The sequence below is a fragment of the Oryctolagus cuniculus genome, chromosome 11 (assembly GCF_051225735.1).
Source record: "Oryctolagus cuniculus isolate XC-2025 breed Fujian yellow rabbit chromosome 11, ASM5122573v1, whole genome shotgun sequence".
Lineage (NCBI taxonomy): Eukaryota > Metazoa > Chordata > Mammalia > Lagomorpha > Leporidae > Oryctolagus > Oryctolagus cuniculus.
Window position 1 is genome coordinate 21,847,502 of NC_142877.1, and position 23,236 is coordinate 21,870,737.

A 23,236-nucleotide genomic window follows, 5' to 3' on the forward strand; every position below is an offset into this window, starting at 1 on the left:
ACTTGCTGGAATGTAAATTGGAGTTATCCAGAATTTATACATGACTTAGATAGAATGGGTACCTTTTAAATTGGGGTGCTCCATCCATGAAAATATGTGTTTTTATTGGTGTCTTCATTTTATTGGTGTCAGCCACTGTCTTTGGGGCCAGTGTTGTGGTGCAGTGGGTTAAGCTGCTGCCTGTGTTGCCAGCATCCCATATGGTTACTGTTTTGAGTCCCAACTGCTCCACTTCCGATCCAGCGCCCTGCTAACCTGCCAGGGAAAGCAGCGGAAGATGGCCCGAGTCCTTGTCCCCTTCCACCACGTGGATACTCTGATGGAGTTCCAGGCTCCGGGCTTTGGCCTGGCCCAGCCCCAGCCGTTGCAGCCGTCTGGGGAGTAAACCAGTAGATGGAAGCTCAATCACTCGCTCGCTCTCTCTTCCTCCCTTCCCCCCTCCCTCCATGTAACTCACCTTTCAAATCAATAAATCTTTAGGGGAAAAAAGCCACTGTCTTATACATTGCCATCATGGAGAAATCAACTTTTACTCTAACAGTTGCTTCTAAGATTCTTTCTGTATTTTTGGAGTTTTTCTATGATGTGTTGAGGTGTGGCTTGCTTTCTTTCTTAACTATTTATTTGAAAGAAGAGAGAGAAGGAAAATCAGTCTTCCATCCTCTGGTTCACTCTCCAAATGGCCACAGTGGCCAAAGGCCAGTCCAAAGGCAGGAGCCAGGAGCTTCTTCCAGGTCTCTCATGTGAAGGCAGGGGCTCAAGGACTTGGGCCATCTTCTGCTGCTTTCCCAGGCCATAGCAGGGAGCTGGATCAGAAGCAGAGCAGCTGGGACTTGAGCTGGCACCCACATGGGATGCCAGCACTGCAGACACTGGCTTAACCCAGAGTGACTTAACCCGCTGGCCTCTGAATGCTTGCCTTTTTTCTTTTTAAGATTTATTTATTTATTTGAAAGAATTGCACAGGGAGGAGATGCAGAGAGAGAGAGAGAGAGAGAGAGAGAGAGAGAGAGAGAATGAATGTCTTCTATCTGTTGGTTTTATTCCCCAGTTGGCCACAATGGCCAGAACTGAGCTGATCTGAAGCCAGGAGCCAGGAGCTTCTTCCAGGTCTCCCAAGCAGGTGCAGGGGCCCAAGGACCTGGACCATCTTCTGCTTTCCCGGGCCATAGCAGAGAGCTGGATTGGAAGTGGAGCAGCTGCGACACGAACCGGCGCCCATATGGGATGCTGGCACTGTAGGCGGCAGCTCTACCCGCTATGCCGTAGCACCAGCCCCTGAATGCTTGTTTTTTAATGTTGAGTTTGTAGTAAGTAAGGCCTTGGTCAGATACGTGGCCTGCACATATTTCCTCCTAGTCTGTAGTTTCGTTTCTTTTTTCTTTTCTTTTTTTTTAAATTTGACAGACAGTGAGAGAGTGACAGAGAGAAAGGTCTTCCTTCCGTTGATTTACCCCCCCAAATGGCCACTACGGCCGGAGCTATGCTGATCCGAAGCCAGGAGCCAGGTGCTTCTCCTGGTCTCCCATGCGGGTGCAGGGCCCAAGCACTTGGGCCATCCTGCACTGCCTTCCCGGGCCACAGCAGAGAGCTGGACTGGAAGAGGAGCAACTGGGACTAGAACCTGGTGCCACAGGCAGAGGATTAACCAAGTGAGCCACGGTGCCAGCCCCCTGTAGTTTGTCTTGTTATTCTCTATATAGGATCTCACAGAGGAAGAGTTTTTAATTTTCATGAAGTCATTTGTCAGTTTTTCCTTTCATGGACCATGTTCCAAAAACTGTTGTCCTAGGTTCCAGAGATCCTTATGTTTTTGTCTAAGTGTCTGGTAATTATATGTTTTATACTTCAGGCCACGAACCATTGGGGCCTGATTTTGACAAGGTGGGAAGTGTAGGCCACAGTCCTTTCTTTGTGGGGAAGAGGCGGGAGGTCCACGGACGTCCATTTTCACCAGCAAAGCAAGCTGGACACAACTTGTGTCTGCCTCTGGGTTCTCTGTCTCGTCCCACTGTGGATCCCTGTCTCCCACCTTTGCTTTCTTTTTGAAAGGCTCCTGTGTCTGAGGCCGCATCGTGGCGCAGTGGTGCTGCCCTGCCTCCCTCTACAGGGACCAGGCGCCCCCTCCCCCGGCTCTGAAGGGATGGGGCTGTGCCCATTCCCTCCTCTCCCCTCCACCCGATGATGCGAGCCCGTCTATCGGGGCTGGAGGGGAGAAGGCCTGGGACGAGACTGCACACAGGGCTTAGGACGTGTTCCTGCCTTCCCCCGGGAAGGCCCTTGGGGCCTCTCTGGCTCTGCCAAGAGGGTTCTGGGACCCTGGTGTTGGGTGTGTGTACCCAGTGCTCTGGGAGTGTCCTCCTTGTCCCCTGGGCTCTCAGGGCTGGCAGCAGTGTGTGAGGGGATGAAGGCTAAGGGCAGCCCTGGGCCCTGGAGGCCACAGCCTGGGGACGGGGTTGAGTGTGGCTGGGGCAAGGCTGGGACAGTTTTGGGCCTGGTTTGAAACCCCTCTGGGGCTGGCCCCATCTGGAGTCGAGGTCAGGGGCCTGTGGGGCTCAGCCTGGCGCCGTGGAGTGGTGTCTCCCGGGGCTGTGACAGGGCCTCCTGGGCCTCTGCCACGTGTGCACGGCTGGCTCTGGGCAACCTGTTGACCTCTGCTGCGGGCCGCTGGGACATGTCCTGCCCTCCCCGTGGCCCGGCCCCACAGGGGGACTTGAGCCAGTGCTCGCCCTTCTCTGCCCGGGTCCTCAGCAGGTACCTGAGCCCCTCTGATGCCCAGCACGGCTGTCAGTGGCGCACAGCAGGGACCCTGGCCCCCTGGTGCAGAGGTGAGCTGCACAGGGCCGAGGTCTGTCTGAGCTGGTGACTGCGCACCCCACCTCCACCCGAGTGACTGCAACGCTCCTCCCACTGCCCTCAGAGCCCCCCATGCTTCCAGGACCCCTGCCCTCCCAGAGCACTGAAGCGACTCAGAGATGCGGGTTCTGGGCCTCAGGGAGTGTGACCTTGACCTGTCCTGAGGCCCACAGCTGCCTGCGGCCTTGTCTGTGGCAATTCCTGTGGGTCCTCCCACTCTGCCTCTCCCTCCTATGGGCCCTAAGAAGGCGACAAGTCCTCTTCCCCGCTGTCGGTTGCCCCTGCTGGTCTGGTCTCAGCTGAGCACGGAGCCCCCTCTGCGGAGGACTCTGCTCCTGGGGCTCAGGGACCCCCGGCTGGAGTATCCACGTCCTCCCCGGCCGGGGAGGGAGCCTGGGGGGTATCAGGGCACAGGGCTGCCGTCCTCCCTCCCCAGCCACAGACACCCAGACGCGGAAGCAGTGCTCAGCTTCTATTGGAGACCCCGCCTCCCCGGGGACAAACATCCCGGACAAGCCCCTGTGAGCCCCCTCCCTGGGGGCGTGCACTGTGCTCTGGGGGCCCACAGGGCATGGGGAGGGAAACTGTGAGGGGTGCAGTGACGTGTTGGACCCAAGGACGCAGGGCTCCTTCCTCCCTTGGGCAGCCCAGGGGTGGGCAGGCCCCAGCTCTCTCCCAGGGCTCTCCCCTGGGCCTCCTGGTCTGTCTCCCCAAGGGTGGCCCTTCCCTGGAGGGGTGCGGCGCCTGCCTCGGCGTGGCCGGCCTGTGCCCTTGCCCGGTACTGCGCTTCCCCTGGCCGGGGCCCTCCATGGGAGCTGCGACCCCAGCCCTGGCAGGAATGGTGCTGAGCGTGTCCTGGAGGGCTGTGGGGTGGCGCAGGTGCAGAAGTGCATGGGGGCAGGGGGGAGGGGGCTCGTGGGAGGGGCCAGGTGCCGAGGGCTCAGTCGTCCTTGTCCTTGGCACCGTGTTTGAGGATGCGGGTGAACTCCACGTAGTTGAAGTTGCCCTTCTTGTCGATGGGCGCCTCGCGGTACATCTCGTCCACCTCCTCGTCTGTGAAGCGGTCCCCCATGGTGGTGAGCAGCTCCCGCAGGTGGTCCTCGTGTATGAAGCCTGGGGTGGGCCTGGGTCCGTCAGGGCAGGGTCCCCTGGCCCTGGGCGCCCAGCAGCCCTTGCAGCCTCCCGGTGGGGAGGGCCCAGGACGTCCCACTGCCTGCGTTTGAACACTGGTCCCACGTCTTGGGAGCTGTGGGGCCTTGGGCAAGGTGCTCGAGTCCCTGCGCCTGCTTGATCTGGCAGGTGGAGAAGGAAGTCTGCCAGCCTGGAGGAAGTCGGGTGGGTGGCTGCCTAGGGCCCTGTGAGATGTCAGGGCTCCGGCCATCGCTGTGTGCGTCCCCAGGGAAACTGGCTGGGGGACAGGCTTTGGGAAGACCCGAGCGTGGGCTGGATTCTGCACCCTGATGGCAGACCAGGAGCAGTCAGGGGTAGGAAGCCTTCGTGGACATGGGCCGCCTGGGTCTGGCATTTTGGGGGGACAGCAGGAAGCCGTGGTGGGACTTGTGGTGTTCTGGCAACAGAAGGTGGGGCACGCCCACACCCAGGGATGCCCGGCCCCCCCCCCCCCCCGCCTCGCCCGGCCGCGCTGACCTGAGGCCTCCTCATCAAAGCAGGCGAAGGCGTTGCGGATGACGTCCTCGGGGTCGGTGCCGTTCAGCTTCTCCCCGAACATGGTGAGGAACATGGTGAAGTTGATGGGCCCCGGCGCCTCGCTCATCATGCCCTCCAGGTATTCGTCCGTGGGGTTTTTCCCTGGGGCAAGTGTGCCATTTATGCTGCTGTCCCCGCCTCTCCACGCCCTCCCTGTGCACCCGGCACACACAGTCCTCTGGTCGGGGTGGCAGAGCCGGGCAGTGCCCCCTGAAGAGGGGGTCGCAGCGACCGCCGGGGCCTACTGCTGTGTCCGCGTGCACCTGCCTCTCTGCGTTTGACTCTGACCACCCCGTGGGGCCGGCGTGCTGAGCCCTGCCTGAGGCACACAGCCGGCACTCGGAGCCAGGCAGCCCGGCCCCACGTGTGAGGCACGTTCCCAGAAGCAGTTGAATCGCTGCCTTTTCACCTCTCGCAGGCTGGGGTTTGAATCCCACCTCCATGCCTCAGCTTCCCCTATCCTGAGAACCGTGAACACAAACACCATAAGGGCTGCGTGCTCGTCACAGTGGCTGGCCCAACCCTTGGACTCAGGAATCCATTTCTGGGTTCACAGCTCTACCATTTAGTCGCTGTATGACCTCAGGCTGATCACTCAACCTCTCTGAGCCCATTTCCTCGTTGGGAAAGCCCACCTATCCAAGAGGACCACTCTGAAGTTTAGGATGACAGCTTCAGGGCTTATTAGTATTTTATCTGCTGTTCTTGTCTCTCCTAACCTGGGTGTGACATTTCTCACTGGAGCCGTGATAGGTCTGCAGACCCCAACTTGGGCTACAACAGTTTTCCTGTGGTCCAGGGCCTCATGGGCGGGGCGCTGCCTTGCAAAAGTGATCGAGTCTTCAGGTCCTTGTCTCCTCTGAGCCTCAACCCCTCACCCATGAGGAGGGGCTGTGACATTTGGGTCCCAGTGCAGCACCTGGGGCAGTCACCGTGTGGGAGCCCTGGAGTCCACTGCCAGGGCCATGGGGGAGGAATCTTCCGTGAATGTGGGCTGAAGCTGGGAGAAGCTGGGCCCGAGGGAGAGGACGGTGGTCCGTGGCAGCCCTCCACTCAGGGTTGCCCGGGCCCCACCAGACGCTTTGTGGGGACACGAGGGCCCCGATCCGTTAAGCAGGAGGGAAGTGGGCAGGGCTGTGCCAGGGGCTGGGGCTGAGGGTGCTGTCTGGTTGTCTGTGGCTAGCACCCGGGGAGCAACGGGGCCAGGCCTCGCCTCGGCCTCCGTGAACTGGACGTGATTCCTGAGCTAACATGCTGGGGGAAGTCACTGCGGTGGGGGTGACATCCCCCCTGGGCCTCAGTTTCCCCAAGCTGTCCCTTGGCGGCTGAGCCCTTTCTAAGACTGAAATGCTGCACAGATCTGCACTAGCCAGTCCCACTCGGGTCGGTCTCCACAGGTTCCAACCTTGCATGGTACCTCGGTCTCCCTGTCTGTGAAACGGACACGGCAGCCGCAGCCACCCCCTCGGGTGGGACCTGTGCTCTCCACGTGCCGGAGGTCCCTGGCCCACCCAGGCCTAGCCCTGCGTACCCAGCGAGGCCAGCATGTCGTGCAGGTCCTCCTTGTCAATGAAGCCGTCACGGTTCTGGTCGATCATGTTGAAGGCCTCCTTGAACTCCTGGATCTGGGACTGGTCAAACATGGCGAAGACATTGGACGTGGCCCGCTGTGGCCGCTTCTTTGTGGTCTTGGCCTTGGCCCGCTTGCTGGACATCTTGGCTTCAGGTGGGTGGGGCTTCCCTGCAAGAAGAGGGCCAGGATAGGGAACCTTCCTGCCTCGCACAGAGTGCATTTCCGCTCCGGGCTCCTGCCAGGCAGCCCTTTGTGGAAGCAGGCTAGCACAGGCCCTGTGGGCTCCTGAACCGCCTCCCCGCTCTGAGCCCGAGTCCGGATCTGGGAGCAGGGACATGAGGAGCGCCCAGCAGGAGGGCTTCATAGATGTGCCTGGTGCAGAGTAAGCTATTTTGGCTGTGACTGGGTAACAAACTTTGGATTGGGCTCGGTGCCAGCCATGAACGGGCTTTATCTTCTTGAAGCCCTGACAGTGTTTGCACTGTGCATCTCGGTCCAGTGCCGAGGTGGGCTGACACGTGGGAGGCAGCTGGGGCCCCGCCTGGCCTGGGCAGCCTTCCAGGCTCCCCTGGCCCCGTGGGAAGCGGCTGGATCAGCAGCCCTGCGTTCCTGACATTCCTTGTCCGCCTCTACAGCCTGCTCCAACCCTGGGCCTGACCAGCCCCAGGTTGGTGGCAGACTGATCCCGGAGCTCCCCAGGGCCCATCCTGCGTGAGGCCCCCACGCTGGAAACCCCAGCTGCTTGTTGCCCTGTGCAGACCTGGCCCCTTAACCTCTTAGCCCCCAGCCAGTTCTCATCCCATCCAGGCCCAGCCCCGCACCTGTCATTTTGACACTCTTGAAGGGTCTTGCCTTCCCCTAGAGCAAGTCTGGGCCCCCTCGGCGTCACCCTCGGGGCTCTGGGAACCCTGACCCTCTCTGACTGGCGGCCGCACCTCGGCCTCTCGTGACCTGTGATTGAGCCACCCTGGCCTCTGGCTGGTCCCCAGCCACTTTGCTCCCGGGTCTGTTCTGCAGCCCAGCTCTGGGACATGCCCGCAGAGCTGTTTCTAGGTGCGTCCTGACAGTGGGCTCCCACAGGTCTCTCCTCGCCACGGGGGCGCCTGCACCCTCCAGTCTGCTCCACTCACAGCCTGCAGTGTGGTTTCTGCTGCCTCCGTCATGCAGGTGGGGAACCAAGACTTGGGGCCTGCGAGGGCCCAGGATGACTGCCCCTTCTTTGCTCTGCCCTCAACCCCACGGTCCAGCCCACAGGAGGCCTCTGCCTGTGTGGCTGTGAGCGCTCCTTGAGCAGTTTCCAGGCCTTCACCCCCAACTCTCCTCAAGTCATCTTGGGTCTGCGAGATCTTAACCCCGGGGCTGGGCTCCTGGCCAGGCTCAGCAGGTCCCTAGGGCCGCCCCACCGCGTGGTTAGCAAAACAGGCCCAAGAATGGAAGAGGCGTATCTGCGACAGGGGTGGGGGCCAGGTTTGGCTGGATGGGCGCAGTCTTGGCCCCTGGTGTTCCCAAGGCCTGAACAAAGGAAAACCACATCCTGAGAGGCTGGCCTCGGGCCTGTGGCAGCTGCGGGCCCGAGGACTGTGTGTGACCAGGCTTGTTCTGGAGACGGGGTCAGGGGTAACAGGGCCCTCAGCCCTGGAGCCACCATCTGTCCCTCCAGGGGGAAGGTCCGTGACCCCAGGGTCAGACCCAGCCGGTCCTGGGCCTGTCTGTGACCAGATGGCACCTCTCTCCTGTGGTGTCTGAACTCCCACCACACCAGGCCTGGCCCCAGTTAGCAGTCCCCGGGCTGGGCAGCGCCAGCAGCCTCTGGTTCAAGGCTGAGTTCTCCAAGCCTTGAGTCCTTGTCCAGCCCCCTCGGAGTGAGTCCTGCAGGGGTCTCAGCAGGCCTTACCTGCCTGCAGGCACAGCTGCGCAGGGGTGGCCCAGAGAGGGGGAGCTGTGGTCCCTGGCTGTGGGAGGGTCCCTGGTCTCCACTCCTGCCGCCCGCCCCAGGCTGTGGATGCCCTGGTGGAGGAGTGTGCAGCCTGGATGGGCTGTTTCTTCATCCTGTGCTCCCTCCCTGGCACCCGTGCCCCCCGAGGCCATCTCTAATACCTTTACAGAGGGGCGCAGCCTGGACTACAGGGTCCCCAAACCCTGAACAGCCCCCCATTGCCCAACAGGCTCAAACCCCTTTTAGCCACCCGGGGACCCCAGACCCTCCATCTCCTGCCCGGACCGTCTAGACCACCTGCTCTAGACACCCTGGCCCTGGCCCTGGGCGGGCTCCCACCTGGTGCGGAGAAGGTGTTCGCAGGGAGCGCAGAGCCGGAGCGCGGGGGAGCTGGCCTGGCGGCTGGGTCCGGGTCCGGGTCTGGCTCTGTCCGGGGGCGGGGCTGGGGCGGGGCCTGGCGGCCGGGCCTTACAAGGCAGAAGAATGCGCACGGCGGGGGCGGGGCCTCGGCGGCCCGCCCGGCCTTATTTGGCCTGGACCCATAGACTGGACGGGCGGAGGTGTGCCTGGACCCCAACTTCCCCGCGGGTCCTTGTCATCCGGGGTTCCAGTTTCAAGGGCGGGTGGTGCTGGGGCAGAGGAGGCAGCGGGAGCGGCCTAGCGGCGGGGGAGAAGGCGCGCTCCGGTGGCTCCTTGCTCTGCAGCGGGGCAGGCAGCGCACCCAGGACCCTACTGTCTCAGACCCAAGCTCTAGCTCCCCCCTGGATGCCAAGCCTGTCCTGGGGAGGGCGGAGTCCTCCTGCGGGTCCTGCAGTGTCAGGGCGGCCGCCCGTGTGGGGCGGGGACCCAGAGACCCCGCTCTGGAGGCTGTGGTGGTTGTGGCGGGAAATGCCTTGACCCAGCGGCTCCAGGCTTCGGCGGGGGGAGGGGAGCTGGCGGGGCGGAGATGACCTCCCGGAGCGCGGGCGGGCAGGCAGGCCAGGAGGGGCCCGGAGCAGGGGGACAGTGTGCGGGGCTGTGCTGTGCCGGGGGTCTCTGGAGCCACGGGGAGACGGGGCTGGGTGGGGGCGGCTGTGGGTGGAGTGGGTTTGGGGGATCAGAAATTGTTTGGGACAAGTTAGTTTGTAAGTCTTTTTAGTTTGAAATTTCAGACTTAGAATGAAGTGGCAGGAGTCATGCAGACCCGCCTGTCGTCTGCAGCTGCGGGTGCAGCCAGAGAGCCCCGACCGTCTCAGTGAGTTTCGTCCTAAAAAGGAGATTGTCAGGTGTCTGCGAGGCCGCAGCGTGTACGGCGTTGGCCCGGCTGGGCCCGTTGTTCACGGAATGCGGTTGACAGGAATTGTTCTGGCCCAGGATCCAGCCCAGGCACCTGCTGGCGTGGGGAGGAGCTTCTGTTCCGAGTGCACCATCCTTCCCCGGCAGAAACTCCCTGTCTCCGCTGGCACCTGCTCGCTGGCTCGCTCTCGCTGGATTTGATTACTCCAGGGGCTGCATGTGAGGTTTGAGAGATTCATGGAAAATGTGTATTAAGAAAATGCAGCAGGTTAAGCCACTGCCTACAATGCCAGCATCCCATATGGGCCTGGGTTCCAGTCCTGGCTGCTCCACTTCCGATCCAGCTCCTTGCTGCTGGGCCTGGGAAAGCAGCAGAGCACAGCCCAGGTGCTTGGGCCCCTGTAGCCGCGTGGGAGACTCTGACGGAGCTCCTGCCTTCGGCCTGGCCCAGCCCCAGTCCTTGCAGCCATATTGGGAGTATGGAAGTATTCCAGTGTGTGGAAGGCCTCTCTCTTTGTAACTCTGCCTTCAAAATAAGTAAACAATTTTTTAAAAAAGAAAATATGCAGAGATTTCAATTTTGTGTGTGTACAAAAATAAGGTGGTCTTTTAATTTTTCCATGAGCTTTTTGAAATCTTGTGCGAGAGGAATCATCCAGTATTTGTCCTGTGGCTGGCTTATCACCCCACATGATGTCCTCAGGGTTCATCCACGCGTGGGCCAAGGCCCCTTCAGTTTTAAGGCCGAGTAGCATTCTGCTGTGTTCAGTGGCCACGGATCCTGTCTGCGTCCGTCCCTGAGAGGACAGACGTCTAGGCTCTCCCACTCCTTGGCTCTTAGTAACTGTGCGGTTATCCCTTCAGTTCTGTGGGGTGCAGCCCGGAAGCGGGTTGCTGGGTCACGTGCTCTCTATCCTTTGAGGGGCGTCAGCAACTCTCCCAGAGGGCTGCTCCGTTCTCCTTCACTCCTGTCCAGGGCACGAGAATCTCACTTCCTCACCTTCATGCTCATTGGTTGTACAGTTTGTTTATTTATTTGAAAGAGTTGGAGGGAGGGAGAGAGAGAAGGTGCTTCCATCCCTGGTTCACTCCCCAGATGGCCACAACAAAGCGGCCAGCACTGGGCCCGCTGAAGCCGGAAGCTGGGAGCTTCATCCTGGTCTCTCGCGAGGGTGCAGGGGCCCAAATACCTGCACCGTTGTCTTTTCCCAGGCCATCAGCAGGGAGCTGGATCGGAAGTGGAGTAGCTGGGACATGAACTGGTGCCCACATGGGATGTCAGTGTCACAGGCAGTGGCTTTACCCACTACACCACAACATTGGCTCTGTGCCTTTTATTTTTCCAAAGATTTACTTATTTGAAGGACAGAGTTACAGAGAGAGAGAAAGAGAGAGGGAGAGAGAGAGAGAGAGAGAAAAGTCTCCCACTGGTTCATTCCCTGAATGACTGCAATGGCCAGAGCTGAGCTGTTCCAAAGCCAGGAGCTTCTTTGAGGTCTCCCACATGGGTGCAGGTGCCCAAGGACTTGGGCCATCTTCCACTACTTTCCCAGGCCATAGCAGAGAGCAGGATTGGAAGTAGAGCAGCCGGGACTCGAACCAGCATCCATATGGGATGCCGGCACTGCAGACCGGGGCTTTACCTGCTACGCCACAGTGCCGGCGTTCAGATGTATCATTTGTAATTTTTCCCATTCTATGGGTTTCTGAGGTTTTTAAAGAAAAACTTAAATTGATATAATTTACATATAAAAACATACATTTTTAAATTTTTTAAATTTATTTGACAGAGTTAGTGAGAGAAAGAGAGAAAGGTCTTCCTTTCCGTTGGTTCACCACCCCCAAATGGCTGCTACGGCTGGCGCTGCACTGATCTGAAGCCAGGAGCCAGGTGCTTCCTCCCGGTCTCCCATGCGGTGCAGTCGCCCAACCACTTGGGCCATCCTCCACTGTCCTCCCAGGCCACAGCAGAGAGCTGGACTGGAAGAGGAGCGACCAGGACTAGAACCCGGTGCCCATATGGGATGCCGGTGCCACAGGCAGAGGATTAACCTAGTGAGCAATGGCACCAGCCCCCAAAGCATTCATTTTTAAAACATACTTATTTGAAAGGCAGATTTAGAGGGACAGGGAGAGATGCATCTTCCATCCACTGGTTTACTCCCTAAATGGCCACAATGGCTGGAGCTGGACCAAGCCAAAGACAGGAGCCATGAGCGGCTTCTGGGTCTCTCACGTGTGTGCAGAGCACTTGGGCCATTTATTGCTGCTTTCCCAGGCACATTATCAGAGCTGGATTGGAAGTAGAGCAGCCGGGACTCAAACTGGTGCCCAGTGGGATGCCAGTGCTGCAGACAGGGACTTAACCCACTATGCCACAGCGCCAGCCCCAACTTTCATCTTTAGAAGAGTGTGATTGAGTGGTTTTAGTAGATCTACAGAGTTAGACAACCATCATCACTATTTAATTCCACAACATTTTTATCACCCCAGAAAGAGACCCTGTGCCCTCCCCACTCCCAGCCCCTGGTGAACACAGGTCCACTTTTTTTTTTTTTTTAAAGATTTATTTATTTATTTGAAAGAGTTGCACAGAGAGAGGAGAGGCAGAGAGGGAGAGAGAGAGATCTTCCATTCGCTGGTTCACTCCCCAAATGGCCGCAATGGCTGGAGCTGTGCCAATCCGAAGCCAGGAGCCTACTCTGGGTCTCCCATGTGGGTGCAGGGCCCAAGCACTTGGACCATCTTCCACTGCCTTCCTGGGCCACAGCAGAGAGCTGGCCTGGAAGAGGGGCAACCGGGACAGAATCTGGCGCCCCAACCGGGACTAGAACCCGGTGTGCCAGTGCCACAGGCGGAGGATTAGCCTAGTGAGCCGCGGCGCCGGCCCCCAGGTCCACTTTCTGACTCATCTGTTTGTTCACGCTGGGAATTCCATCCAGGTGGAATTGTCCGACACGGAACCTTTTGTGTGTGGTTTCTCTCGCTCAGCCGAATGTTGCCAGGGTTCTCCCGCGTCGTAACACGCACCACTTCATTCCTCTCACTGCGGAGTAGGGATAGACGGTTTTTCCTGGTTGCGAATCCACGTTAGTGGACGTTTGGATTAGCCCCGCTTCTCACAGGTGAAATGCTGCCATGGGCATCGGTGCACGGCTTCTGTGTAGATGCCGGTTCCGTTTTCCCGGCTGCAGGTGCTGGGGGCTGAGTTTAACCCTTTAAGGGAACTTCCAGACTGTTCTGCAGTGCTGTGATGGTGTAGTTTTCAATGTGCAAATCTGATTCTGTTCAATTTGTTGCTAAGTAGCATATGTCCGCGTTTCCTTCAGTTTTAGGGCTGACCCCGTGGTCTGTTGTGTATAGACCACATCTTATTTGTGCTTTTGGTGCCATTGCACATGGCATTGTTACTTGTTTCACTTTCAGTGTTCATGGGTAGTTGAATGTTCCCACTCCAGAGTTCTGAACCCAGACGTGCATTCTTTAGCTCCCTGCGCCAGCTGGGTTTCCTGCAGTGTAATTCTGGTCACACTGGGGTTAGCTCCAGGTTTAGGGCCCCCGGCCTCCAGGACTGCCTCGCTCCAGCTGCAAGTATGAGGTCGCCAGGTGACCCACACTTCTGTCCAACTTGGCTACAAGTCATGCATTCCTCCAGCCCTCTGGCAGAGTTAATAATTTGTTAGATGCTCATAGAACTCAGGAAAATAGCTTGCCTGCTATTTCCGGTTCATCAGGAAGGAAGGAACTCAGCACAGCCAACGACGAGAGAGGCACAGGGAGAGCGGGGAGCTTCCTCAGCCTCCCGGCACCCTGGCTGCAGGGAGCCCCGGGGCGGCCTTGAGATGCGGCTCTGATCCACGAAGCCCTCAGCCGTGGGTGCCAGCTCCGCATTCGGCTCCTCCTCTCCTGGAGAGTGGGGCAGAGGCATGAAAGCTCCACCCCTCCGAGCCCCCATCCTGCAGCCCTCGAGGGCCCCCAGCCACCAGTGCCATCATGAGCATGCAAGAGACACTGGCTACTCGAGAAACCCTGAGAGTTTTAGGAGTTGTGTGCCAGGAACAGGCACCAAGACCAAACATGATTTTTTTTATTATATATTTATTTATCATATAATATTTATTTATCATATATATCATAGTAGGGACATTCAGTGGATGTTCACACATCGGGGTTGTAACCAGCAACCTAATCAAAGTCACTCATTTACTCCAGAAGTCCTTGTGCACATAGCCCAGGGTTTCTACGTGAAAGTCGCGTTGTCTTGTTAGCTCCAGGTACAGATGCGTTTGCTTCCTGCTTTCCAACCTGGATGCCATGGATTTGCTTATGTCTGTTTGTAATTTTTTTTTTTTAATATATATTTTGACAGGCAGAGTGGACAGTGAGAGAGAGAGAGACAGAGAGAAAGGTCTTCCTTTGCCGTTGGTTCACCCTCCAATGGCCGCCACGGCTGGCGCGCTGCGGCTGGCGCACCGCGCTGATCCGAAGGCAGGAGCCAGGTGCTTCTCCTGGTCTCCTAATGTTTGGCTTTAATGAACTTGCCTCACTGCCCTGGCTGGAACCTGTGGCACGGGGCTCCACAGCAGAGGTGAGGAGGACACGCCGTGTGGCTCCTGACCTTGGTGGGGGCATTGGCTGTGGGCTTTGCTATGGGCGCCTTGTGTAGCTTAAGGAAGTTCCCCCTCCTCCCGCTTGGCTGAGTGTTTGGATCCTGAAAGGGTCTTGGCTTTTGTCGAATGCCTGTTCCACATGCACAGCGCTCCGACGGTCTCTGTGAAGTTGGGACTGTTCTTAGCTCTTCTTCGTCCCTCACGGTTCGTATTTCTCATGCGGCGGTGTTGCCACCTGGTGCTCCAGGTCACCTGTGCTCGGCAGCCGTGCTGTGTTGCTGTCCACCCGTGCTGTCATATGTGACCTGTGTTCATCTCCATCCACACGTGCCGTCATGTGTGTGACCTGTGTTCGTCTCCGCCCACCCGAGCCGTCATGTGTGTGACCTGTGTTCGTCTCTGTCCACCCTGCCATCATGTGTGTGACCTGTGTTCATCTCCGTCCACCCGTGCCGTCAGGTGTGTGACCTGTGTTCGTCTCCGTCCACACGTGCCGTCAGGTGTGACCTGTTCGTCCTCCACCGGGTGAGGTGATGGACGCCGCCAACATCGGCCGTCAGAAAGTTGCTGCTTTTCCCCCGTGTACAAGAGGGCTTCAGAGAGTTCATGGAAAACCACGCGTGGACTTCACGATTTTAATTTAAAACTTTCAACTCCATTTCCCACAAGCCGTTTGAAGGGCCCCCGTCATGCTGATTAATGAGAAGCTGAGGTGTGTGGCTTGGAGGCCGCCTCGCCTCGGACCGGCTGGCTCCTCCCGCGACAGCTGCCGCTGCCGTCTGCGCTCGGCCCAGCCAGTGCAACTGTGGGACCGGAAGTCGCTTGTTGGCGTCCATGTGGAGGAGTGGGGTGAGAGGGCAGCTTTCAGGAGACACAGGTGGTAGATTGAGGTGCACGAGCGGCCGGGACCTGGAAGGTTAGAGCCTCAGGGCAACCGGGAGTCCCCAGAAGCCCCCGCCCGGGCTCTGCTGACGTGTTCTGGAGACGGACCCTGGAGCCGGCGGCTCCGTGGCGGCGGGGACCGGTCCTGCCCTGTGAAGGCAGCTGTGGCATGGCGCTCGCTGCACCCTGGCTGCCACACCTGGGAGGACTCCTGCTCACCCCTCAAAGCCCAGGTCACCTCTGCAGAACCCCCGCCCCGGCCGGCCCAGGAGCTGGTTCTTGAGGCCCTACTGTGTGCACGGCACTCGCTTACTGCCCTCGGGCAGGCAGCCGTTCACACGGGCTCAGTCACACACACACAGGCATCGTCGAGTGTACAACACAAGGAGAAGGACTCCGAGTGTGCAGCGGTTGTCAGCACTGCCCGGGCCGGGCCGAGGGCCTGGAGGGGGTTCCTCCACGAGCTCGGGGAAGGACACACACCACCTGCCCTGGTGGCAGAGCTGGCGCCCCGGACGAGGCCCAAGGTGGCCAAGGAGTGGGGCGCAGCAGGTGGGCTGGAGGAGGGGCAGCTGGGCAGGCGTGTGGATTCGGGCCCGAGGGTGCTGTCACTCAGCTGGCACGGGAGCATCGCGGGCTGTGCTGGTTTGGCAGGGCAGCCGCGGGGTCGGACGGCCAAACCCACTGCAGCTGCGGGGAAGCATCTCCGTTGTCTGGGCTCAGCAGCACGGCTCCAGCGGGGGCGGCAGGGCCACCGGCTGCAGTGGCTTTGTCCTGGGCCCAGGGCTGCACCTGGCACTGACTCGGCGGCTGTCTATGCGCTCTGCAGGCCCGAGTCTGGGAGCTCGGGGGCCCTGGAAGGGAAACCTGGGCTTCCTGCCCCCTGCCCTATGGCCCGGTGCAGGCTTCCCAGCCTCCTGCTGCCCGTCCCTGCAGCCTCGGGGAGGGCGCCTCCTCCCCACCTCTGTCCTGGGTCCTCTCTCGTTCCCTTGGGAACTCATCTTTGGGAAGCTACTGCCAGCCCTACCCCTGGAATTGAGATGCCTTCCTGGTAGCGGGGTGTGGAGAGACGGGGCACCATCGAAGTCGTGCGCTGGGCAAGGCTTCTGCGAGTCCAAGTCGCGCAGCGTGCTGCAGGGTACGCGGGGACTTCAGGGACGTCGCAGCAGCAAAACCACGAAGGTGGGAAACCGTTTTTGATTGAGAGGTTACGGACGTGGTGCCAGGGCTGTGTCAGCCTTGTTTGTGTCTTGGGTGGACTAGGGCCCCTGGAGTGACCTGTAGGTAACAGGTGGGCTCCTGGCACCTTCCCAGGGAAAAGGTTTCTGCCTGGGACATGCTTTTTTTTTTTTTTTTTTTTTTTTTTTTTTTAAGAGTTACTTATTTGAAAGAGAGATCTTCATCCGCTGGTTCACTCCCCAGATGGCTGCAGTGGCCGGGGCTGGGCCAGGCTGAAGCCAGGAGCTCCTTCCAGGTCTCCCATGTGGGCAGTGGGGTGGCACCTTTACCCCTTGTTAAACGTGAGGGTGGTGATGGTGTCGTGTGGGAATGTCCTTGTGTTGGAGCTGCGTGCTGCCCACTGGGGTGGACTATCCTGGCATCTGCCACCCCATCCTGTGGTTCGGGGGACCTGTCCACACCTCCAAGAGGGATGGTGTAGACGTGGCAGAAACGCTGGCCACCGCTTCTGGGGTAGCTCACAGCACTGATCCTTCAGCGTGGGGGTTCTGTCTGCTGCTGTGCTGGGGGCCCACGACACTGCCCTGATGTGGTGCTTGTTGCACAGAGCGGGACCCTTCCCCGGGACCCTGCGCTAACGCCCTCCCTGCCGCAGCACACACACTGAGGCTCTCGAAGGCTGAGAGCCCACTCCCAGGTTCCCGGGCGACTGGGTGTAGAGCTGGGCCGCGTGGCTTCCTCCCTGGCACTCGCACCTCTGAATGCTGGGCTCGCTGCTGGAGGCAGAGATGCGGACCTGGCCCACTGCAACCCGGAACCCCCTTCCTTACCCTTCCAGTACCCCCCGGCTGAACTCAGAGCAGGGGTCGGTCCAGGAAGGCATCGACACAGGAGTAAATGAGAGCCCCTGAGGGCCCCAGACTCTCAGCCACAGTAAGTACTGGGCTCCAGGGACTGCCCACAGTTGGGAGGACACCCAAGGGGCCCAGCTGGGGGAGGGCTGGGCAGCTTCAACAAAGCCCCTGGGAGGTTGGAGCTGTGTCCCTTGGCATCTTGGCTGGGTTGGGCCAAGGGAGGAGACCTGCTGTCTGGCTCCACAGCCAGGCCCCCAGGAGCTGGTACCTCCAGGCCCCTCTGCATCTCGCTCTCCACGCCACTGCCCCTCCCACAGTGGGTTAATCCCCTCAGCCCTCCTCCGACCTTGACCAGAATGTTCTTGCCCACCCTGGGTTCCTAGGGCCTCCCTCCTGTCGTGGACTTGAACTCGTGTGTGCGTGTCCCCTACCCAGCCTCCCCGGAAGCCGGCGCTGGCGGCAGGTGGGTGCTCAGTAAGTGTACTGCTGAGTGCCCCCAGCTGCCAGGGCGGGGGCAGCTGCTGGGGGGGGAGGAGAGCAAGCGTCCACCCCGGCTCCGGGCGAGCGGCTCTGTCTGAAGCATCCGTTTGGGACAGGATGGGCCGTTTCCCAGGTGAGGGGACAGGACTGCAGCGTGCGCTCCCAGGAGGGGCTCTGGCTTGGTTTGCGGGGCAGGGGGGGGGGCAGCTACTCCCACCTTGCTCATCCCACCAATAAGACCATGAGCCCTTGGTACACGTTACCTCATTTATTCTCACAACATGCCTGTGAGGTAGGGAGGGGCTGGGACTGTCCCCATGTTACAGAGGAGGAAGTTGAGGCACACAGAGGTCGAGTGACTTGCCCAAGGTCACACACGGCGGCCAAGCTGGAATGGGGCCCAGAGCAGGCCCTGGGTTCCCCCTGCACTGGACACGAGGACGTCTCCCATGCCGCTGAGTCGTATACACAGTATAGAGCAGCCCCTCGTGTGCTGAGCTCACTGCTGGGCTTGGCCCTGGCCTTGCCCTCCCTACCCCGCCCCGCAGGCCCAGGCCTTTGCAGCTCAGGGCTCAAGACACCCTAGGAGTGGGGAAGGAGGGCAGGCGAGAGAGAAGGGTGATCTGGGTAGAAAGAACAGAAAATCAGAGGCTGGGCAGACAGGCCCGCGGTAGGGGCAGGGCAGGAGACCAAAAAAAAGGCTGCTTACACACAAAGTATATATTTTTACACATACTTGTACACACACCTAGATATAGTACATGTAAAAATATATGCTATTCACACCCCCGCCTCCTGCCAGGTGCCCCGAGAGCCGGTGGCGGCGGCGGCGCTGGTGGGCATGGGTGGGCAGATGGGCGTCTGTTAATATACACGCGAGGGTCTATGTGCATATGTACACATACGTACAGACACGGCGCGGCCCAGGACAGGCAGCCCCCTGGAACCCGGGGCCCGCCACTCTGAGTCTTCCATTTCCTTCCGCTGAAGGAAGAAGGGCTGGAGAGAGGACAAAGGCCAAAGCCTGGAGTGACACCGCGGCCTCTCGTTTCCGCCCCCAGGGACCGAAGCCTTCCTCGCGTGCTCAGAGGCGGGGGCAGCTCCGTCTGTGTGCGTGTGTGTGCGTGGTAAGGGAGGGGACGCATGTCCATCTCTGTCCTCTGGGCCCTCAGCCACCACGAGGGCTGAGAGCACAAAGCTGCTAGCCACGAGGGGACCCCCATGTGATCTCTGAAGGGAAAAGAAAAATGTAAGAAGGAAACGGAATCCAAGGTCGGCGCGGGGGAGCCAGGAGGGGGCGTGGCCGGCGCCCACGGCTGCCCCGGGCGTGGTCGTCCTGTACCGAGCTGGTCGGAGTCCTGGGTCGGCAGCCAGGCGGGAGCCGCAGGCTGAGGCCGGGCGGGGCGCTGCCGCAGTCCGTCGGTCTAGCCCGCCTCGGCCAGCAAGAGGAAACGAGTTTTTAGTTTTGGGGTTGTGTGAAGTCTTCATAACTAAAGCTGGGAGGGACCCGAGAAAGCCAAATTGTGAGCCCTTGGATGCGTCAATTTCAAAGTTGGCTCAGGGTCTCTAGAGAACACAGCCGTAGGAAAGGCTGAGAAAAGTGTCCCACGCATGTAGTGTGTGTGTGTGTGTGTGTGTGTGTTTTAATGGTCTGAAACCGTCCCCCTCCCTCTCCACGGTCTCAGAGCCGGGTCTGGGCCTCGGGGACGTAGATCTCGATGCTGTCTGCGCTCTCCGTGGCCGAGTTCTGCCGCACGGACGCCGCCCGCTTGGCCGCCAGCAGTCTCTTGCGGGCCTCCTGACGCTGCTTGTCCCCCGCGTCGGAGGCCTTGTCACGGCTCACTGCCGGCCGGGACTTGGCCGGCTTCTTTGGGACTGGAGGGGGTGGTTTCTTCTCTTCCTTTAGTGAGACAGTGAGGAGGGAACAAAAATAAAATAAAGGTGCCACCTTTTATGTGGCACTAACCCCACTATATGCCGGCGGCCAGTCTCCCATGCCGGCCTCCCTCCCGGCACTGGGCACAAGCAATACACATCTGGAGTCAAGAAGCCACAAGAAGCAATGATAGTGGGAAAAGCACAAGGCACAGGAGCAAAAAGCAAGCTGAAGAGTCTAGAATGTTCTAGCACATGGACACATCACCTGTCCCCACCCCGCTTTGAGCCACTGGGAGTCTGGGATGCAGGCAGGAACAATCCTGCCTCACTGGACCCAAGTCCAAGCTCACATTTTACCTACTACCCCCCCCGGGGGGGGTCAGAACTTGATGGGGGGCACTCTGGGCTCCCCTGGCTTGCAGGCAGAAACCTGAACCTGAGGGATAAGGCTGGCCCCCAGAGGGAGGCGGGCAGAACTGGGAGTGCAGGCCCCAGGAGGAGGGCCCACTTGCTGCCTCCAGAGCTCTACTGGGCAGGGCTGTGGGCAGGGGTCTCCCAGGAATCCCCTCTCCTGGACATGCAGGGCGGGCCAGCATGCTTCCGGGGGCAGCCTCAGCTACACGGAGCGAGCGACGTGCCGGACGAGTGCCAAGCATGGACCCAGCGCAGTGATGGACGTGAGCCCCAGCTCAGAGACGACACACGGAGAAGGGAGCCAAGCAGCACTGACCGATGTGGGCAGCGTTACTGCCGACCAGGAATTTGTCCCTGGACTTCCCCTCCGCACTGCTCCATGCTCACCTTCCTCTTCTCGGGGGTCTCCACCAGCTGCCAGCTGTTGGCCTTGAGGTGGTAGAGCTCATCAAACTTCATGCTGATGTCCTCGATGGACAGCTGCAGCAGGTCCCAGAACCCTGCCAGGTCCTGGGCTGTTGGGCGTGGGTTGGCGTCAGGGTTCTGTGGAGCACATGGCGATTAGTGGGGCCTGTCCTGTCCCCCACCCCAAGCTTGGTACCCCCGTCCCCTTGTCCTCAGCGTCTGGGTCAGTCTCTGCAGGAGTGAGGGAAGCCAGTTCCTGGGCAGGGCTTGCCCTAATGCTGAGGGGCTGCGGGGAGGAGGGCACGCGGGTCCCGACTGTACACGACGAGGCAGCCAATGCGCCGAGCAGGGGAGGCGGACACTCACGGCCATGGTCTCACACGGAGGCAGGCCGGTGCTTCCCTTCCCTTCTGTTCCACAACCACCCCAAGATACAAGCAGGTCCTGAGACAGACCCTCCCCGTGCCCTGGGGTCCACACTCCTGGCTCGTTGGAGAGCAGTGTCCACAGGACATCCCGTCCGGGCCTCCCCCAACAGGTGAGGTGCGGGCAGGAGCCTCCCAAGCCTAGTGGTGGCTTCCTTCAGTCCTCACCTTGCATGTCACCTTAGAGACAGAACTAAACCAGTGCCACGGGGCTGAGCTCCAGGCCCAGCAGCCAGGACAGGCAGGTGCTCCCCCTCAGACGGTATCTGAGAGGGCCCCTGGCTGTCCCTGTGCCAGGCACGGACAGCGCTGCCGTCAGCGCTACAGGCAGCAGCCCCTGCTCTCCCGGGGCGCAGAGGCTCCGCCCCGCTGTGGAGGAGGAGGAGCCCACTCACCAGGTTCTGCTCGCAGAGGCCCCGGAACTGCTGGAATTTCTGTGACATCAGTAGCTGGGCGCTGCCCACAGCACTCAGGACTTTTCCTAAGACTGGGAAGGAAAGGCAGAGACACTGAGCAAGGCATGGCGAGGGGCGAGGGCACAGCTCCCCGGCCTCCCTCCCGCCTCCCCCGGCATCAGCTGTGATTTCCAGGGGGCAGAGGGCCCGCCCTCACTGAGATGCGAATGACAGACTGAGCCCCATCCGCGGCTCCTGAGGCCATTGCGTGCAATTTGAACCCCGAGCTGAAATGGAAACAATTTTCAGAAGAAACAAATCCGATCAGATTGAGTATTTCCAAAAGACTGAAGCAGAAGTCAAAAGTCTTCCCAGAGAAAGGAATCAGGCCTAGGTCGTTTACAGGTGAGGATCTTAAAGACTTCAAGAACAAATCATTCCTGTCTCATACATTCCAACTGTTCCCGAGCTTCAGCAAGATATAATCAAACAACCCGACAGTTATGAAGTGTTTAGCCGTGAGTACAAGGCTGATCCTTCGGTGCGACTCCAGTTTTCAAGTGGTGGCAGGAAGGCAGTACTGTCTCCCAGTCTGAGAGGGCTGCACATCCTCGAAAACCAACACGCTAAGTCGCTGGGCCGCAGACTGTCTGACAAAACCCCGACGTTATCCTCTTAAGAAGGCTGCCAAAGAGCCGGCAGCACGGCCTGAGGGGAGGGCCGCCTGCTGCAGTGCTGGCATGCCATGTGGATGTCCGTTCCTTCCACTTCTGATCCAGCTCCCCGCAGGCAGGCCGAGTGCTTGGACACCTGCACCCCCGTGGGAGGCCTGCATGAAGCTCCTGGCTTCAGCCTGGCCAAGCCCTGGCCATTGCTGCCACATGGGGAGTGAACTGGTGAATGGAAGATCTGTCTCCCCAACTCTTTCAAATAAGTAAATAAGGCCTTAAAAAAGGCTGTCAAGTCTGGTGACAGTCCTAGAAGGAGGGCTGTTGGGGTTACAGATGTCAGAGAAAGGGGAGAGTTTCTGAGTTTCCCAAGGGACAAACATACTTTGAGGGGGATAAAATCTTACTAGAAATGGTACGCGCTGTAGCAGGAACTTCTTTGGAGCTGGCTCAGCACCGTGCACAGCTGAGGAGGTCTGGCTCTGCCCAGGGAGAAGACAACTCCGGCAGGCACCCGCGGCGGGAGGCTTCCTGCTGCCCGGGGACTGGGGAGGCAGCGTGGGTCCCTCCCCACGGCGATACACTTTCAGGAGTTTGTGGAGGAAGATTTTGCCTCATTAAGAAACTGAGTACAAAGCAGCTAAGCAAACATGCTGCAGGAGCAGCAACGGCAGTGAGTGTTTGCTGGAGAACCAGCCAGAGAACAGATGAAGACTGCACGTGGGGGAAGAAAGAGGGAAAGCGCTAAAATGGGAACTGTTGAACCCGGAGCCGGAGAGAAACCCGGCCACCACGGAAACGAAACAGGCTCTGCTGGAAGTGGCACAAAGATTAAACTTGAAAATTCTCCATGAGTAAGGATGGAGAGCAGGACTGAAGAAGACTCCCCGCTCCCCCAAATGCTTAAACTGCCCGATTAATAACATTTTTAAAATGAATAACCCGGGGATGAAAGGCACGCCCCCGCCCCAGATGCAGGGATCCCCAGGGAGTCTCTGCCCTGCACGTTTGTTTAGAGGCAGTGTGATGCATGTGTCAGGAGACGCTGAGAGACTGAGAGGCACGGAAGAGAAAGCACGTGTATCCATCAGACATTCGAGAAGAAAACAGAAAAATACATCGTGGCTAAGAATGGTCCAGAACTGGCAGATGACAGCAATCCTCAGGAAGCCAAATCAACCCCAAGCAAAATCAAAAAATATGTGTTTACACTAAAACCAAAGACAAAGCTCTTAAAAGGCAGCTAAAAAGGTTCTAGGAGAGGTTTTTTTTTTTTTTTTTAAAAGCTGCTTAGGGAAAGAGATCTTTCATCCGCTGGTTCACTCCCCTCATGGCTGCAATGGCCAGTGCTGGGCCAGGCAGAAGCCAGGAACTGCTGCTGGGTCTCACATTGAGTGGCAGGCACCCAAACACTTGGGCCATCTTCTCCTACTTTTGCCGGGCCATTAGCAGGGAGCCAGCTTGGAAGGAGCAGCCAGGACATGAACTGGCGCCCGTATGAGATGCCAGCAGTGCAGGTGTGGTTTAACCTGCTATGCCACAATGCTGGCCCCCGGCTCATGTTTTTCAACACCAACATAATCAGGTTCCAGTGGGCATCAGACACGGCAGTGGAGTTGCCGCTGGTGTCACCTGCACCTACACTGGAGTCCCTGGGTTGGGAGTCCCGGCTGTTTCCAGCTTCCTGTAACGTGCACCC

At 59.3% G+C, this 23,236-nt stretch overlaps 2 protein-coding genes and 1 pseudogene across 8 annotated transcripts in view; 1 reads left to right on the forward strand and 2 right to left on the reverse strand.

Moving 5' to 3' along the window:
- Window positions 1-23,236, forward strand: part of LOC138844309 (5'-AMP-activated protein kinase subunit gamma-1 pseudogene) — a 55,415-nt pseudogene that overhangs the window by 15,504 nt on the left and 16,675 nt on the right. The gene's annotated exons all lie outside the window — the stretch shown is intronic.
- Window positions 3,316-8,469, reverse strand: MYL9 (myosin light chain 9). 2 transcript variants are annotated; one of them, XM_002710781.6, is made up of 4 exons: window positions 8,412-8,469; window positions 6,095-6,304; window positions 4,504-4,665; window positions 3,316-3,969 (listed from the first exon to the last, which is right to left on the reverse strand). In XM_002710781.6, the coding sequence occupies exons 2-4, from the start codon at window positions 6,276-6,278 to the stop codon at window positions 3,797-3,799; spliced, it is 519 nt and encodes a 172-aa protein (XP_002710827.1). In that variant the 5' UTR covers window positions 6,279-6,304; window positions 8,412-8,469; the 3' UTR covers window positions 3,316-3,796. The 2 variants fall into 2 exon arrangements, with proteins under 2 accessions (XP_002710827.1, XP_017197129.2); XM_017341640.4 differs by having other exon boundaries at window positions 8,031-8,469.
- The window catches only part of DLGAP4 (DLG associated protein 4), a 173,384-nt gene continuing 167,753 nt past the window's right edge, over window positions 17,606-23,236 (reverse strand). For all 5 annotated transcript variants that reach the window (XM_051846129.3, XM_051846128.3, XM_051846130.3 and 2 more), the window contains 3 exons: window positions 20,870-20,961; window positions 20,032-20,187; window positions 17,606-19,252 (listed from right to left, as the gene is read on the reverse strand). In XM_051846129.3, the coding sequence (XP_051702089.1) occupies window positions 19,034-19,252; window positions 20,032-20,187; window positions 20,870-20,961 (467 nt within the window). In that variant the 3' untranslated portion in view covers window positions 17,606-19,033. The remainder of the gene's footprint in view (window positions 19,253-20,031; window positions 20,188-20,869; window positions 20,962-23,236) is intronic.